Genomic DNA, 19,581 nt, shown 5'->3' on the forward strand with positions numbered 1-19,581 from the left:
GAAAGGAAAAGAGAAGGTTAGTAAAATCCAGAAAGATCATACTCAGAGATGGGTTAGGAAGACTGAAGAACAATCATCAGATGGAAATGCACCGGTTACTTACCTGACAGAAGAGGCTGCTCCTGCACCGGCAGGTAGCTCATCTGATAACTAAGGAAGGCACTTTAGGGGTAGGCAAAATTCATGAAGATGCTGCATATGCCCCGAGAAGAGGTTCTAGAAGATGTTCCAGATATTGGAGATGATTATCCGACATGGATATGTTTTGTGCGAGATCCAATATCTTTCACCGACAGTCATTTATGTCAATGGAAGATTAGGGTTGTTTTTTAAGGTTAAAAGGTTAAATTGACTTCATTATTGATCACCTTACATTTAGAGCGATTTCAAAGCGATATAGAGTGACTAAGAGCGATCAAAGGCAATTTAGAGAAATTAGATTTCTTCCTGACCGATTTCCCCGACGTCTGGAAGAATCTGTTGGAGGTTTTCACTGAGAGTGATTGAAAGGTATTAATCTTTAAACATGGAAGAAGGATCATCATCTATTACTATTTTTGTTGCAAACCCAACTGTAGTAGATGTCAAGGACCGCCCTAGGCCAATTTTCAAGCGGTATCCACATCTGGCTACCCTGGAAGATTCGGTTGGAGCATTTTCTCACGTTCAAGAGGGAGTTGTCTATGTAGAGGATGTTAGGGCATATATTCAGTATCCAATTGAGGACTTGAGAACTTCTAAAATTAAGGGCATGTATATGAGTGAGCCGATGGGAGAATATGGAAAGATCAAACCAACATTAAAGCATATTGAAGACCTAGGGTTTACCGACATTCTGGATATTCTAGAATTTGAAGATGAAATAATCAGATATGTTTTGAGTAGAGTACATGGGGAGTTTATATGGTTAAACAAACCTTACAAAATCACCAAGGAAGCCATTTGGGCAATCACGGGTTTACCATTGGTTGGGAAACATCTAGACAAGAAGGTTTTGAATGATTTCATGAACAAGATCACTGACGCGACATCTGACAAGAGATCCATGAGAGTGAGCACTATTACTGACTGTAGCGTCCTAAAATTGTGACACTTGCAATTTCGACTGCATTTTGGTCTTCACGATGGCGACGCAACACGCAACCTGAATGGAGACCCCAAAACTTGCTCGCGACACTGAAAACTGCATTTTTCAAGCACCCTGGCCTGAACCTCCTTGCACCCTGCTGTCCCGGGAGGTGGGACCAGAGCGCCCAGCGCCCTGGTCCCTGGGTCCTATTTTGGGCCCGGTCTCCTAAGGGGCTTGGGTCTTTTTGTTTGCAATTTGGAAATTACATTTCCTGGTCGGCCTAAGGTTGGGAAAATCAGTCTATCAGCCCTAATTGACAAGTATATAAACTACATTTTCCTCTTTCATTCGATATGATGGAAAAGGCGTGGAAACTATACTCAAGCATTCAAGCATTCAAGCATTCCTTTCAAGTCTCCATTCAAGGCTAAGTGTTGCATTCAAGACAAGGATTCAACCATTGAAGAGGAGATCACTTACTACATGCTACATACAACATACTACATAAAACAACATACAACATCTATACCTTCGCACATAAGGATACAAACATCCTTAGAACAAGGTATTAGTACTTATTTTACAGTCATTTACATTTACAGCTCTTGCTCATTTCTTGGTTAATTCCAAAACCGGGGTTTGACCTAAAGACAAACCCCTAATCCCTAACCCCCCAATCGTCTTCGCTTTTCTGTGTGTAGGTTGCAGGTACGCGGCTGAAATTGAAGATCTGGAATCCTTGTGCAGAGACAAACCGATCCCCCTTCGTTTGACGGATTTTTCGGAGGACCGTGGCGCTGGGCGCCATCGTCCCGACAAATTTTGCTCAAATTTGCAGGACAATACCGTATCGACATTCTACTGCTAATTCCAGGTCCGCAGCTTCATACTATATTCCTATCTCGGTTTATAAGCGAATCTTTGTCACTTTCTATGTATTCCTAGCTTAATTCTTCTATGCACATTCTTTACAAAAGAGGGTAGCCTTGCTTTCTTAACCCTTGAAACACATTTAGCATCCAATCTTGCATTGCGTGGGATTGGATCTTGTGGGTTTCAACCCCTCTTTTGAATGTAAAGTCTCTCCCCTAAGTGAAAACCATCGAATCCTAGCGAACCTCCCTTCTCTCTCCTCGGAGTTGGAAGAGGGGAGAACAACTAGGGTTCGATCGCGATTTTCCGCTTTACATTTTGGTGAACCCGACGTGAACATCCTTTCTGATTTTTCATGCTTAGATCTGAAAAAATTGATTACATTTCCATGTTTGATCTTTTGCAAAATTTTAGAGGTGATTGCATAAAAACCCTAAAATTTCTTTTTAGTAATTAAACTTGTGAAATGCTTAATTGTTAATGTTTGTTTCAGATCTGCCCTTCTATTACAAATTATCAATTCATATCTGTGCTTTAATTTTGAAAATTAAGTGGTTAAATGTCAAAACCCTAATTTTTGAAACCCTCTTAATTCAACCTTTGTCCGATAATTTGACCAATCATAACATATCCAAATCAGCTGTAACTTTGGATTCTGCAATAAAATCACAATATCCTTCATCACTGAAAATTTGGAAAAAAGTTGCGAGGACCGTGTTGCACTCCGAGCGCCATCGTCCCCGACATTTTTTCCAAAATTTCGGGAGCGAGATCTTGCTGTATTTTCCTGCTAAAATCCAGAATTTTGACTGATTTTGTCAATTATAACACTTTCAAAATTACAGTCAAAGTTGGTCTTGCGATTGCTTGGTCTAAGGCTTCTAATCATTCAAAAATTGTTGAAATTGAAATTTTGTGTCAAAATTGTGTTCTTACTGTCCTAAATCTGAAAAGTGTGTTTGCATTCATTCGAAATTTCAGTGCTTTATTCAAATTCTTGCATTTTGTGACTTTTGAAATTAAGTGCTTAATTACAACAACTTTGATTTCCGCTTTCAAAATTGAATTTTGCGTGAAATTGAGTCAATTTTCAAATTTCAAAATTTGCATTGCTCTTGACATTCCCTCTAAAATCATAAAATTCAAAATTTCAGTTTCCCTCTCTTTTTCAAAATTCAAAATTTTGCATTTTTCGACAATCTTGATAGGGTTCAATTTTGAGATTGCAACTTTAATTTGGCCTATCTACAGATCGTAAAATCACTCAATTTTTTCGGATTAGCTCTAAAATCATCATACCTTTCATCCCTGAAAATTTCGAAAAAAGTTGCAAGGACCGTGTTGCACTCCGGGCGCCACGGTCTCAGACATTTTTTCCGAAATTTCGGGAGACTGTTGTGATTGCATTTAACAGCTTAAATCCAGAAGATTGGCTGATTTTACTGAAAATTGCTACCTCTAAATTCAAAATCTTCTCTCTTTCTAGTGCACGAGTTTTACAACAATAAGCCCTACTTACACTATTCTCGTTAGACAAAGCCATAGAATTAAGTCTTTCCGAGGTTTAACTACTGAGGAGATGGAACCTAATTTGAATAGCCTTTTTAACGAGGACATGGGTAATTCCTCTAATCCTCCTAATGATGAAGAAGCTCTCCATGAGGTTTCTGTAGAACAACTTTCGAAATTGGATAACCAATTTGACGATTTTCGACAATGGATGTCTCAAGAATACCCTGATAGTCAAGCTCTTCCTTTAATTGAGGGTCTAAAACGTATGCTTCAAAGTGATAAGAATGGAATTGATATTTTGCGTGGTATTGCACACATTGTGGATTCGAATGTGATGCCTATGAAAAGTTGTGCCGAAACCTTAGGTTATACACAACCCCCTACTCAAGACAATCATTCTATTCCTTTGATGACTTCTATTGCTAGCATACCAACCTTTACATCAAACATAATGGCTACTTCTACACAAGACATTCCTCCTGTGATTACCAGTCACGGGGGCAATCCTCCTTCTTCAATTAACCCTCTTCCTTCATTCAATCCGACTTCTTCATTCATTCCTCCAATGAGTGTTCCTATTATATCTCCACAAATGAACATGACGCAAGGGGGCAATTCGTTTAACCAATCCATTCCTCCTTGTAGTGTTCCTCCTGTCCAATCATCTCCTATGACTAATTATCATAGAGTCCCACCACCTTACTCTTTACCTTCTTTCAATAACATAACACCTCCATCTCAATCCAATATGAATTCTTCGACTGAAGCGACCATTAACAATCTTGCACAAACTGTCTCTTCTTTATAGCAACAAATTGCCTCTATGAATCAATCTAAGTTTAGTGTGCCCACATTTGATGTTGCGAGCCCACTTTCTCTTGACATTGTTCGAGCTATCCCTCCTAAACATGTTGAAATCCCGCATTTGGAGCTTTATAATGGTAAAGGTGATCCTCTAACACATGTTAAGACTTTTCAAACAATATGTACTGATTTTGCTTATGACGAAAGGTTGCTTGCAAAACTGTTCACTAGAACATTAAGAGACAAAGCCCTACAATGGTATTGCTCGTTGCCTTCTTATTCTATTACTTCTTTCGAACAACTTGCAAATGCTTTCATTCAACAATTTCAAAACAATATAAGTCCTAAAGTTACTTTGATTGATTTAATGCATTGTAAACAAGGCGTTAAAGAAAAAGTGACTGATTTCATTGGTAGATATAAGCATTTGTATGCTCAAATTTCTTTTCCAGTGCCTGACAATGATATTCAAAGAATCTTTATTTCTAATTTACAAAAAGATATTCGAGACAAACTTCTGTTTTCTGAGTTTACTTCTTTCCAACAGTTGTGTGCAACTCTTCACAATTATCAACTGACTGTGAGTCAAATGGAACAATCACATCCTATGGCTCCGAGTGATAAGGGTGATAGCAGTCAACAACCATTTGGGAAGTTTAAACCGAACAGAGATTCCATCAAATTCAATGAAAACATCATCAACAACAATGTGAATGTAGCATCAGGTGTGCCTCCTATTTCTAAATTTTTCAAGAAAGAAAGAAAGTATACTCCTTTGAATGAATCATTGCATAGTATTATGAATAAGTTATTGGAACAAAATGTGCTTACTCTTCCTCCTATAAGACAAATTGATCCTGCAAAGATTACTTCACCTTATTTTGATAACAAAGCCTTTTGTCAATTTCATCGTCAGCCTGGTCATGATACTGAAAAATGTTTTTCTTTAAAGGGTAAAATTCAAGATTTGATTGATAATAATACTATTTCTGTTTCTGGAGTGAATGATAAAGGCAACACATCTGTAGCTCCTCCTAACCAAAATCTTCAGATTTTCACTGATCCATTACCTTCTCATACCTCTAATGCAATTGAGGCTAATGATTCCTCTCTTTCATCTGATGGTCTTGTGTCTATGACCCCGAATGTGATTAACTTTGTAGAGCAGCAAGAAATCCCTGAAGAACCTTCCATCACATTTGATTCTAGTGAAACCATTAGGGCACCTGATGGTCCTTTATACATAGTTGCAAAAGTCAAGAATATGCCTTGCCGTGGAGTGCTTATTGATCCTTCGTGCATGATTAATGTTATTACTGAAGAATTTCTTTTTACTTTGCAATTGAATCAAGTGATCTATGACAAAACAGATGTGATTGTGAAATTATTTGATGCATTTTCTTCTCCCGCAATTGGTTCTATTACATTGCCTATTGAGGTCCATAACAAATCCCTTGATGTGAACTTTGCTATTATTCCTTCATCTGAACAATTTCGTGTGAAGCTTGGCTATCCTTGGCTATCTTCCATGAAAGCTATTGCTTCTCCTATTCACAAGTGTTTGAAATTTCCCTATAATGGTGAAGTTGTTACTGTCAATCATAGTCTCTTTAAACCAGCTGAAAGAACTTCTAGCGTTCCTATTGATTACTTTTGGCCTAAACAATTCCAATCTCTTCCTCCGCGAAGTGATCATCTTTTCAAATCTTATCAAAAGTGGAAAACAGATATGATCTTATCTCTAAGTGAACCTAGAACACCTAAGCTTGACATTCCTATCATTCTTGAGAAGGAAGTTCTTCCTTTGAAAGATAAAACTAATGTCTTTCCTCAAGAAGATTCCCAACCCATCCCTATGGATGTGACTATGTCTATGCCTAATAAACCTTCTAAAAGTAGACCTATACCTCCTCGTCATGATGGACTTGGTCTTCTCCCTAAACCAAATATTCTTCCTTTATATGGAGCAGTTCCTCCTCCTTCTTTTTATAGAGAGAAGAGACCTTCTTCTTCTCCTATTATCCAGCCTAAGAGACCACAACCTAAACACCCAAGTGCTAAGGATGAGAACATTCCTCCTCCTCAGTCTTCTCCACTTCCTACTAAGACTAGACGTAATTGTTCTGCACGTGAACGCCAACGAAAATGTCGTCTTAGGGCTCAAGCAGCCGCTTCTCCAAATTCACAATCTCCAAAAACACCTTCAACAAGCATTATTCCATTTTCTCCTCAGCCGGACATTGAGCCTAAATCTCCTAAACATAAGATGCATGATGATCTTGATCCTGTGCGAGTTAAAGATCCTATTTTTTTAAATCTTGATGACGATATAGATGAAAATGTTATGCATGATGAAAATGTTACTCCTCTTGCTTCTGATAGTGAATATGAACTTGTTGATGTTGATAACCATTTATCTAATGAATTTTCTAAAGCACTTATCCTAGCTCCTAGACAAGAACAATGTGGCTCGGAACATGAACATAGCCTTTGTTTGGATCTTATGATAGCTCCATCTGCTGTGTTGGATGTTCCTCCTCTAGCGTGTTCCCTGCCTTCCCGAAACATTGATCAGCAAGATCGGGGGGTAGATGACGTGCTAGACTAGTTACATTAGCATAGCAGATTCTCTCCCCCTCTCTTTTGTTACTTCTTCTATATGTTATTCTCATTCTTCTATTTGTTGTCCTTGGTGTTGTCTACTTGAGGACGATGCAAAGCATTGAGATCTCTCGATCTCTCTCATGTTGACTCAAAAGACACATGTGTTCCCTTCTTCTAGGTGACCTTCCTTGATTGGGGAATGAAGAACAATTATGCATACATACATATGATATATATACATGAATTATCATACAGCATACTGACCCCGAGGAAAGTGAAGTCACCTCGTGCTTTATGTTTTGTGTCTATTATCCTTGGGTTTATCTCACACTTGGGGGCTAAATCCTGGCGATAACGTGCTCCTTTCTCATTTCTTATGTGTATCACTACGTTAAAACAATCACCCCCGGTGAGGCGTGTGCGATCGCTTTAACGTAGGGGGGCATACATCGCGTTCATATCTTTTCAAGATACTTGAGAATTTCTTGACAAATTTTGCCTTGCGTTGAAAATTTTTGATATCTTTCTTGCATGACTCATAGTGAGGGAACCTTACTACTGACAGTCATGGTTCTCCCTCGTGATCTTCCCTTTTACTTTGTCAATCGAAGTCGTAAGATCCTTAGTCCACTGGGGGCTTGGTGTATCTTGCCTCCTTGACGTGGTGAAAGTCTTTCAATATTGTTTCCTTGTACTTTACCGAAAGTATGAGCATACATACTCCCGCTAAAGTGGGGGCTAAATGTAGCGTCCTAAAATTGCGACACTTGCAATTTCGACTGCATTTTGGTCTTCACGATGGCGACGCAACACGCAACCTGAATGGAGACCCCAAAACTTGCTCGCGACACTGAAAACTGCATTTTTCAAGCACCCTGGCCTGAACCTCCTTGCACCCTGCCGTCCCGGGAGGTGGGACCAGAGCGCCCAGCGCCCTAGTCCCTCAGGACCAGGGCGCCCAGTGCCCTGGTCCCCAGGACCATGGCACCCAGCGCCCTGGTCCCTGGGTCCTATTTTGGGCCCGGTCTCCTAAGGGGCTCGGGTCTTTTTGTTTGCAATTTGGAAATTACATTTCCTGGTCGGCCTAAGGTCGGGAAAATCAGTCTATCAGCCCTAATTGACAAGTATATAAACTACATTTTCCTCTTTCATTCGATATGATGGAAAAGGCGTGGAAACTATACTCAAGCATTGAAGCATTGAAGCATTCCTTTCAAGTCTCCATTCAAGGCTAAGTGTTGCATTCAAGACAAGGATTCAACCATTGAAGAGGAGATCACTTACTACATGCTACATACAACATACTACATACAACAACATACAACATCTATACCTTCGCACATAAGGATACAAACATCCTTAGAACAAGGTATTAGTACTTATTTTACAGTCATTTACATTTACAGCTCTTGCTCATTTCTTGGTTAATTCCAAAACCGGGGTTTGACCTAAAGGAAAACCCCTAATCCCTAACCCCCCAATCGTCTTCGCTTTTCTGTGTGTAGGTTGTAGGTACGCGGCTGAAATTGAAGATCTGGAATCCTTGTGCAGAGACGAACCGATCCCCCTTCGTTTGACGGATTTTTCGGAGGACCGTGGCGCTGGGCGCCATCGTCCCGACAACTTTTGCTCAAATTTGCAGGACAGCGCCGTATCGACATTCTACTGCTAATTCCAGGTCCGCAGCTTCATACTATATTCCTATCTCGGTTTATAAGCGAATCTTTGTCACTTTCTATGTATTCCTAGCTTAATTCTTCTATGCACATTCTTTACAAAAGAGGGTAGCCTTGCTTTCTTAACCCTTGAAACACATTTAGCATCCAATCTTGCATTGCGTGGGATTGGATCTTGTGGGTTTCAACCCCTCTTTTGAATGTAAAGTCTCTCCCCTAAGTGAAAACCATCGAATCCTAGCGAACCTCCCTTCTCTCTCCTCGGAGTTGGAAGAGGGGAGAACAACTAGGGTTCGATCGCGATTTTCCGCTTTACACTGACATGGACATTAGATTCGATAGCATGATCATCGGGTATAAGGTAACTTAGTCAAACTAATTGAATTATGTTTCCAGTTCATGCATTTTGGCTGCTTACAAAATGATGAGAGAGAATGTAAGATTGGATCTATGCGGTTGGATGCTAGAAGAGTTGTTAATAAACCTAGGAAAAATTAAGGGTGAAAAGAAGGGTACATTCTGGTATGGCATCTTGATAGTTTTCTTAATGTTATATTTCATGAATGATACACCCAGTTTTGGTAAAAGGCAATGGGTATTTGACATCTCGGTAGGGAGACAATTGAAACAATCAATTGCTGCTTTAGGAAGTTAGAGAGATGATAAGGTATGGGGATATTTCAAAGCATTCCAGAAATCTATGAGGTCTAGGGTAAGGGTACCTGAGCATATTGTATAAAATTATTCAACCGACATATGCTTCATGGTAAAGAAGGATGAAACACTTATGGAAGCAGTTAAGCCCCAAAAAAATTGGATTGAAGAAATGGGCTATGAGGTGGATGCATAGATTCTTGATGCCTATGCAAATATGTTGATTGATGCACCTATTGATGAGGCAGAGAAGCCTTGTGGTACTGCACAATAGAAAACACAAGAGGTTGAAACAGAGTTCAACCAGAAGAAAAGAGAGAAGCAGGAAGGGAAAGCAAAAAAAATTGTGGAGAAAGTCTCAAAGGACATTAAAGCATTAATTGATGTTGTCCCGGAGAAAGGCAGGAAGAGGAAGAATCCTGAAGTACACATTGAGCCTATTACTGCAAAATCATAATCTAAGGATGACACACCGTTGGCATTTAAGAGGGTTGTTAGAAAGAAAATAGAGGAAACAAAGGCAAAAGCTAAGAAGCAACTGGTTAGGAAGGTTACAATAAAAATACCAACTCAAACACAAGCACCAAAGGCAACACCTTCAGCTGCATCCGGTACTGCAAAGAGGAAGAAGAAGAGTGACATCAACTTACCAATTGAATCTGGTAATGTGACTATCATACCACCTAAAACTTGTGCAGAATTAGTAGATGAAATCACTAAGGATGGCATGTTGAAGAATGTTCAATTTTATTATGAACACTTAGAGGATGATGAACAAAGAGAGGTAGAGGAAGCAATCTTATTATACTTGGATATTTATAAGAAAGCCTTGATAGAAATAGAAAATCAAATACCGTCTGAGTTGTATAATATGTTAGATGGTAGAAGAAAAACATTATAAAATTCAAGAGCTATTGTCTATTTGTGTTACTATTGCTCCAGATGAAATGAAAAAGACACTTGAGGTGGCATATAGAAAAGTTTTCAATAGCAAACATAGAATAACCAATCTAATGCTAGGAAGAGTAAATGAAATAATAAAGGAGACTAAAAAAGCATGGGTTAAATTCCTTGGAGAGAACAGAGGATTCTTTACTTCACCGGAAATGAAGACAGACACTGTAGATACCTCAGCTGAAGGAAAAGGAAAGGGGATTATGGGTACTTCACCCTTAGTTTTGAAAAATATTAAGATAGTGGAAATTGAACCCCTGGTAAATACAGATGTACAGATAAATATTGAGATATCGGTTAACACAAAGAGTGAACAAGATAATGTTGTACAGGATACTAATATTGAGGATAATAGTCCTCTGAATACAAATGTACAGGTTGAGGTTACAATTCCTACAGAGAAACCGACAATTACACAGACTGCACCAAGTGGCGAAGCCACCGGTGCAAGTGAGGAGGTTATAAAGGATAAATATTCAGAAGAGAAGAACGGGGAATCTGATAGGGAACCGGTAGTTGGTCCATCATTGTTGTCAATTGACACCTCACAGGTCGAAAAGAAAAACATAACAAAGATGAGTCCTACCGAACTCATGATTATGGCAGGACAAAAACTAATTAAGGAGGGATCCATGGATAAAGGGATTATTGATCAATCAATCACTGTTCTACATAGACTGGTCCCAGAGTGCAAGATTGAAAATGAAACGAGCCCATCCAGCAAGCTAAAAATAATCAATGAGCATATTTCAAAGGATTTTCAATCCTTACAATAGATTTCAAACCGGCAAGCACTAGAGAGGTTTACTCAGGCTAAGAGAGTTGCATTTGATTAGGGGAATTTGAATCTAAGAAGAAAAAGATTGATGAGAAGCTGAAACTAATAGAAAAATCTTTGAAGCAATGTACAAATATATATAGAGTATGTTGTAACATTGATATACTTACAACTAATGTGGATAAGAAGATAAAAGAACTTCAGGAGAAAATTGCAAGTATAGCTAATTCTTTTGACGGATTGATTTCATTGACTACATCAATTGATGGTCAAATTTTGACTTTGGAGAACCAAATTTATGGTCTTGAGAAGGAAAGAAATAAAATAATAAGAAGATTCAGAAGTTTGAGAGGCTTGGTGAGTCCCTGATTGGATTCACTCAGTGTACATAAGAAAGAATGCATGGATATGGTGGGAAAGCCCACACCGACAGAGGTAAATGAGAAAGAGTCATTTGCACATATATTGAGTGGACTTGTATCTATTTCCGGCACATTCAAAATAGGTTGGGATACCTATCTTGAGCTACTAGAGAAGGCTTATTCAGAAATTTTGAAATTTGTCAAGCTTCAATAAGACATTTTGGGATATTCATTGTACAGTTCTTTTTCTTTGACATTCTTTTCAGAATTTTTGATGACATTGATGTCAAAGGGGGAGTGATATAGATTTGAAAAAGAATAAAAAGAGTTGTATACATTAGGGGGAGTTATGGAGTTATAAAAATATGAAGTATTTTGCATTAATGGATATTAAGCTCAGAGGGAGCAGGGTAGGATGAAACCGATAGATGAAACCGTGACCATTGTTAACATGAGTATTGCCATCAATTCCAAAGGGGGAGATTGTTGGCAATTGACACTCAATTGGTTGGTTTCACTATGTTGTCATTTATGGCAACATGGTATTGTGTTCCGGCTTCATGTTTTGGATCAGTGGTGTACCAACAGGCACTTCACCAATACTACATCGACACCAGCACCAGCACCGGAAAGACAGAAGGACTTCTTTGGTTACCGACAATGTAGGCTGACATGGTTTAGTAAAGGTTATCAGTATTGGAGGCCGACATCTCTTGGATCTGGCATTGACAATTGGTTTTAATAGTTATGCATTTATGTTATTTGGCCGACATGTAATTTGATATTGTATATATATTTGTAAGCCGCCATAAGGCATGATATTTTGTATAGGGTATATAGGTCAATTTGATATAGACATGAGACATGAGATTATGGATATGTGAATGTAATATGATGCTAAATATATCAGAGAGATCATGTATGTGAGGAAATTCATGTAAGGGTTATTTCGGTAAAGGGTTTAAGGTTTCAGACCGGAACAGATAGAGCTTAAACCAGAACTGTATTCAGGCATAGAAGATGCTATATTAGTAGTTCAACACTTCTCTAGATTGTAGTCTAGAATTTTATGTAGTCGTGAGGATCCTTTTGTGATTGAGCAGTGTTCTCTAGGCTGTAAGCCTTCCTGCAAGGGCAGGCCCCTCATATTTTGTAAGATCTCTTTATATGGCCAGTGGATTGATATTGTGGGTCACAAATCCCACCATGGTTTTTCCTCTTTGAGGTTTTCCACGTATAATTTTGTGTGTTATGGTTCTCATTAATGTGATTGTCTTATTGGTTGATTTACTTCTTTCAATTCTGTATGTACCGGTATACCAGTTGGTGTATGCATGTTTTAATAAGGTTAAAATTAATCATTCTAGTATAACACTGATTCACTCCCCTCTCAGTGTTATTGGATTCCAACATGTATAATGGTTTAGGGTTGTCATTGATGGCAACTCTCCTTGGAAATCCTATCTGGTAGTCATGGTTTTTGGTAACCGGTAGAGAAAGTGGTTTGGTAATCTGTCACCGGTATTTCAGGATAAGCAGAGCACTTTTGGTCCGAAATCTTAGAGGTGATTGTAGTGGTCAGATTCGTGCATGGGATGATAGGGCCGACATGTAGAAATCATGTTGACATTATTTTAGTGATCTAGTCTAAGCCGACACCCAGTTACATGTTACATTGTATAATATGGATGATCGACTTGATGAATGTTTTATTTTTTATTGTGGATATATATGACCGATGTAGAAGATCTTTTTGGTGTATGATATTGCGTGATATGAGCGAGTGGTGATCGAGAAAGCTATTTGACGCAATTTCATGTGCACATTCTTGATCTAATAGTTGACTGAGAAGCAAAATAGGGCAGAGTTACAAAGGTGTTATAGTCAAACTTTTTCCACTTAACCCAAACTCATCCAGGCATTGCTTGATTCTATTTTGGAGTTCAATCATTGTAGTTATCTTTGCAAAAGATCTGTAAGTCAGTGAGACTTCCATATTGCAATTTGAGCAGTGAGCTCTAAGTTGTAAGCCTGAATGCAGATGCATTCCCCTTTATGTAATGTTGCTTTACTACTAGCCATAGTGGAATAATATTGTGGGTTCAAATCCCACCATTATTTTTCCCTTTCTGGGTTTCCATGTAAAAATCTCGGTGTTACAATTTTGTGGTTGATTGTCTTGTGTTTCTGCATTTTACTTTCTTGCATCTAGTTCTAGTGGTCTGAGAATAATAAGTTTGAAAATTCATTTACCGGTTGAACATTGACTCACCCCCCCTCTCAGTGCTCCCTAATTCCATCAATCCTGACCTAACATAATAGATTTAGGCAAGGAAACTCTACTCCCTAAAGCCTCAAAGAAAATATCCAATTTCTTCATAAGAGCTGAAAGGTTATCTTCATCCAGTTTAACCCAAAATGGAAGTGTCATCTGCAAACTAAATATTGGATAAATCTTCTTGATTAGGCAATATAACACCTTTGACCCTAGGATATAGGAGGTTATCTCTCAAAAGGTAGTGTAATGCATTTGCAATAATGACAAAGATGGAAGGTGTTAGAGGACACCCATGCTGAATAGACTTGGTAAGATCAAAGCATTCAGATCTACACCCATTGGCTTCCACATATGTCTTAGCATCCTCCATCAATGTCTTAACCATTAAATAGTACTACTTAGGAAATCCCAACCCCTCCATCATCATGAATATTAAACTCCACTCAATCCTGTCATAGGCTTTCTCAACGTATATTAATAGCATAGATGTTGATTAATCAGACTCCTTTGCCCAGTTTGTTGCTTCCCAACATGATAGCAGGTTTTCCAAAATGTACCTCCCTTTCACAAAGCCTGTTTGGGTGGGATTCATCACCTTCAGAAGGATACCCTCAAATCTCCTAGCTAACAACTTATCTAAAATATTATAAGAGACATTTAGAAGTGTAATTGGCCTACAATTCTTAATGAGGGATCCATCCCTCTCTTTAGGTATCAATTTGATTAGATCATTGCTTATATGACCCCCTAAAGACCCCTTGACAAGAGCCTCTTTATATAATGCTAGCATGTCATCACCAATCCAATCTATATTCTTTTTGTACAATTCAACTAGTAGTCCATCCAGACCAAAAGGGTTTATCATTGTTTAAAGAAAGGATGGATTGTTTAATCGCTTCAATAGTAATATCCATGCTAAGCTTATCAGAGTTCTCTCAAATGATTTTATTTGGAATGATGTTTCTAATGCTTTCTTTGACCAGTTTCTTACTTTTCTCATCATCTTTTGATGTGAAAATCTTGTTATAGAACTACAGGGAAGCATTCTAGATATCTGCTTGTTCAATAATACTCCTATATCCTTCCTATATGTAGTCAATTTTCTCTTTTGCTCCTTTAATTTTATTGATTTGGAAAAAAATCTTAGACCATTTATCATCATGTTCAAGCTAATTCATTATGGTTCTTGTCTTAAGGCCTTGGATCTTGACACTCCGAATCTTCCTCAAAGCATTTTTTTCCCCGTGTGAGAACTTCAATGGAACCTTGATTGGAGGGGTTATTCAATACACACTCCTTTGCTCTAATTAGCCTAATGTGCATCTCTGCTTCCACCATCCTTAGATCTTTGGTTTTTTTTCTCCCCACAATCTAAAATAGGACCCTCCAACTCTTCACATTCTAATTCCATCTTTCTCTGACACTATGCATAATGTACTATGCATAATGTAGTATTTCATCTATTAAACTGTCTAATGATAGAAACAACTTGAATGACATCTTCATTCATTAATAGACTAGTATTAAGGGCAAAAACCTCCTTATTCCTTGAAGGGGCTAGGGAGGATTGCAAAAAGCAATCACAAATTATATGGGGTAATGATCAGAGAGGGTGTATGGGATGACCTTCACACTACCTCCCTTTCTATTCTTCAAAAATTGCACTACATCCTTGTTGGCATAGAATCTATCCAACCTATTGTAAATTCTTTTAATTCCCTGTTGAAAATTACACCATGTAAATCATAGATCATTGACCTCACTTAAATCCTCCCTACCATTGGATCAAATAGCCTTATCTTGTTTATTATTCTACTCCAAAAAAAATTCATCCCCCTTCCATCCAAATTTCTCACCTCTTGCTTTGTCTGAAGGGCTTTCTATCATATTAAAGTCTCCCCCAGCTACCCAAGGGATATCCTCCATCTAGGTCATCCAATTCCATAACTCAATCCTCTCTTTGTGGTCATTAGAAGAATATAAAGAGAAAATTCCAACCTCCTTATCCTTATGCTTCAATATAACCCACACTAATCTGTTGCAGGGAGAGCATCCCCATCTAGATACACACTTGTTCCACTTATAGCTTATCAGTATAGATGCACCCCTCTTAGCTCTAACATTCTTAGTGGTGTAGTGTTCTACATCCCTCCAGATGCATCTCAAATTAATGTCTATAGAGAACTGAACCACCTTCAACTCTTGTAAAAGGAGAATGTCTACACCCTTATACAATCTTAGAAATATCTTAACAACATACTTCTTAGCTGGAGACTCCAATCCCCCGACATTCCAAGATACACAGTTTAATTCCATGGCAAACAAAGGGGCAGTATCCATAGGTGCCTTGAATGCATTATAACATTTGGGCAATGTACTTTTAGACACTCTTCTCTCAGCCATGCTAGCAATAGACTCACTAGATCTACCTCTCTTCTTCTTAAACTCAAACATCTGTTCTACCCCCAATGGAGTAGAACTGTCTTTTTTAACCCTATTTTTTTCTCAACACCTATCTTCTCTTTAGCTTTCTCGAGTCCATACTCTTTCATGGCTTCCTCAAGTAGGTCTACCTTGGGAGTGCCTTGAAAAGGAACAATGGCCCAATTGATCTCCTTATTATCCTTTGAATTACAGACCTCAATACCATCCATCTTTTGATCATCCCTATCCTCCTCATGATCTCCTCCTATAGGGACAAAATCAAAGCCTTGACTAGCAAGACCTAAACCCTCACTATCCTCTAGAGTGTGGCTAGCATCGGGTTGAATACTAGAAGTATTAACCACTGCAAAAAGCTACTGACACTCACTAGAATCAAGAGTCTTGATATTCTCTTAAGTTTCTCCCTAGACTCGTTATTTTGAGCATTGGGTAATATATATACTAGTTTTAAAGTACCTACAAATTTAATTTTATAAAAAATAATAATTCATAACTTCACATTAAATTATATATTTTAAACATTTACATTGCTTTAACTAAAAAAAACTATTTATAACTTACACATTAAGTTATATTTTTTAAACACTTACATTATTTTGATAAATAAATAATTCATCACTTATACATCAACTTATATTTTTTTTAACATTTCAATGATTTCAATAAAAAAATCATAACTTAGATTAAGTTATACTTTAAACACTTACATTAATTTTATAAAATATAATGATTCAATAACATACACATTAAACTATATTTTTAAACACTTACATTCTTTCTATAAAATATTTTAAAAATTATATAATTTATTTAAATATTAGTTATGAAGACTATAATAGCTTACAAAAATAAAATAGTGCTTTGATGTCCATTAATTTCTTTCATGTTAAGATGAATAACTAACCTTTCTTGCCGCCTTGAAAAAAAAGTTTCGTGCAGTCTGCCAAAAAGTAGTTGCAGAACTTTGAAGATAAGTTTAGACTCCTCGACATCTGTGGAAAAATGGCTCTGCTTGAACGACCGCAAATTTGTTTTGTTTTTTAAATACTAAAAAAATTCATATTTTAAAACGGTTAACAGTTTGTTGACACCAACGATATATCGATAAATGAGTCTGAGAGGGTTGATCATCCCAATGCGAGTTTAGGGTTTGATTCAGTTACTTCAGAAGTGAATTTTTGGATAAAACAGCACCGACTCCATGAAACGTGGCTGTAAAAATGAAGTTCTGCAAGTAGTAAATCGTGGACAGTGGAGAACAATCCACATACCAGGTATATATGGCTGTCGTGGCCTTACCAGAACTGTATATTGCCACGAAGTATTACCTGGGAAGTTATAAAGCCTCCTCCACAGAACTTGCCGGAGATTATGCGAATTTGCCCGAATTTGGTACTGGTTGATGTTTGATTAGCTTGTTTAAACAATAGAAACATAAAGAAGATGGCATCTCAACAGGAGCTGGACGAAAAGGCCAGGGCTGGAGAGACTGTGGTGCCTGGAGGCACAGGAGGCAAAAGCTTGGAATCTCAGGAGCGTCTTGCTGAAGGTAATTTCATATGTACCAAGTCATTACGTTTTGCAAAATAATGTTTCATAGGTAATAGGTTCGAGTCACGCTATATATATTGTTTGATTCAGTGTTGCAGATCGGTAGTTACATATGTATTCAGTCATTCTATTTTGTTCCATAGGTAGCAGGTTCGAATCACAGTAAAATAGTGTTCTGTTTTCCAAAATAATGTTTTATCAGTAATAGGTTCGAGTCACACTATAAATAGTGTTCGATCAGTGTTGCAGAATCGGTAGTTACATATGTATTCAGTCATTCTATATTGTTCCATAGGTAACAAGTTCGAATCACAGTAAAATAGTGTTCTCTTTTCCAAAATAATGTTTTATCGGTAATAGGTTCGAGTCACACTATAAATAGTGTTCGATCAGTGTTGCAGATCGGTAGTTACATATGTATTCAGTCATTCTATTTTGTTCCACAGGTGACAAGTTCGAATCACAGTAAAATAGTGTTCTGTTTTCCAAAATAACGTTTCATCGGTAATAGGTTCGAGTCACACTATAAATAGTGTTCGATTCAGTGTTGCAGATCGGTAGTTACATATGTATTCAGTCATTCTATTTTGTTCCACAGGTAACAAGTTCTAATCACAGTAAAATAGTGTTCTGCTTTCCAAAATAACGTTTCATCGGTAATAGGTTCGAGTCACACTATAAATAGTGTTCGATTCAGTGTTGCAGATCGGTAGTTACATATGAATTCAGTCATTCTATTTTGTTCCACAGGTAACTGGTTCGAATCACAGTAATAGTGTTCTATTTTCCAAAATAAAGTTTCATAGTTAATAGGTTCGAGTCACGCTATAAATAGTGTTCGATTCAGTGTTGCAGATCGGTAGTTACATATGTATTTCAGTCATTTTATTTTGTTCCATAGGTAACAGGTTCGAATCACAGTAAAATAGTGTTCGATTCAGTGTTTAATGGTTGCTACAAGCGATTTGGTTAATAGGTTACAGGTTCGAGTCACATTAATAGTTTGATTTGTATTACAGCTCAGTAGTTACATATGTATTGAAGTCATTCAAGTCATTCTATTTTGTTTCATAAGTAACAGGTTCGAGTCACAGAATAGTAGTGTTCGATTCAGTGTTTAATGGTTGGTACTAGGGGTGTCGATATAACAGGTTACAGGTTCGAGTCACATTAATAGCTTGTTTTGTATTGCAGGTCGTCACAAGGGCGGAGAGGCTCGCAAGGAGCAGCTAGGGCATGAAGGGTACCAAGAGCTCGGTCATATGGGTGGAGAGACCCGCAAAGAGCAGCTGGGTCATGAGGGCTATCAAGAATTGGGGAAGAAGGGCGGCGAGGCTCGCAAGGAGCAGCTTGGGCATGAAGGGTACCAGGAGCTCGGTCACATGGGCGGAGAGACCCGCAAAGAGCAGCTGGGCCATGAGGGGTATCAAGAATTGGGGAAGAAGGGAGGAGAGACACGTAAGCAGCAGCTGGGGCATGAAGGATACAAGGAGATGGGCCGCAAGGGTGGTTTAAGTGGCAGAAATGATTAGCCTGCCTGCACTCTTGTATCTGTTTTGTGTGTAAATACTCGGTAGTTTATGTGGTTAAAGAATTTGCTGTAAATTAGGTTTTAATGTGATAGCAGGGTCCTGGACAACTGTAAATAAGTATGTTTTTCTGTTTTGTGTGTAAATACTCGGTAGTTTATGTGGTTAAAGAATTTGCTGTAAATTAGGTTTTAATGTGATAGCAGGGTCCTGGACAACTGTAAATAAGTATGTTTTTTTGCAATAATTGTGGAATAAATCTCTGTTTTGTGTGTAAAGTGTGGAATAAATCTGTTAAATCTGTTTTGTGTGTAAATATTCGGTAGTTTGTGCAGTTAAAGAATTTGCTGTAAATTAGGTTTTAATGAGGTTTTAATGTAGCAGCAGAGTCCTGGACGATGACTGTAAATCTCTGTTTTTAATGGAAGTGTGGAATAAATATGTTGTAATCTGTTTTATAATAAACTGTTTAAATCTGTTGTAATCTTCTGC

The 19,581-nt window shown here is 37.9% G+C and overlaps 1 protein-coding gene across 1 annotated transcript; it reads left to right on the forward strand.

The window, feature by feature from the left end:
• Positions 1 to 17,148: 17,148 nt before the first annotated feature.
• Positions 17,149 to 19,367, forward strand: LOC131063720 (em-like protein GEA1). Its single transcript, XM_057997621.2, has 2 exons — positions 17,149 to 17,558; positions 18,755 to 19,367. The coding sequence occupies exons 1-2, from the start codon at positions 17,453 to 17,455 to the stop codon at positions 19,090 to 19,092; spliced, it is 444 nt and encodes a 147-aa protein (XP_057853604.2). The 5' UTR covers positions 17,149 to 17,452; the 3' UTR covers positions 19,093 to 19,367.
• Positions 19,368 to 19,581: the final 214 nt, after the last annotated feature.

Source organism: Cryptomeria japonica, chromosome 8 (genome assembly GCF_030272615.1).
Source record: "Cryptomeria japonica chromosome 8, Sugi_1.0, whole genome shotgun sequence".
NCBI lineage: Eukaryota > Viridiplantae > Streptophyta > Pinopsida > Cupressales > Cupressaceae > Cryptomeria > Cryptomeria japonica.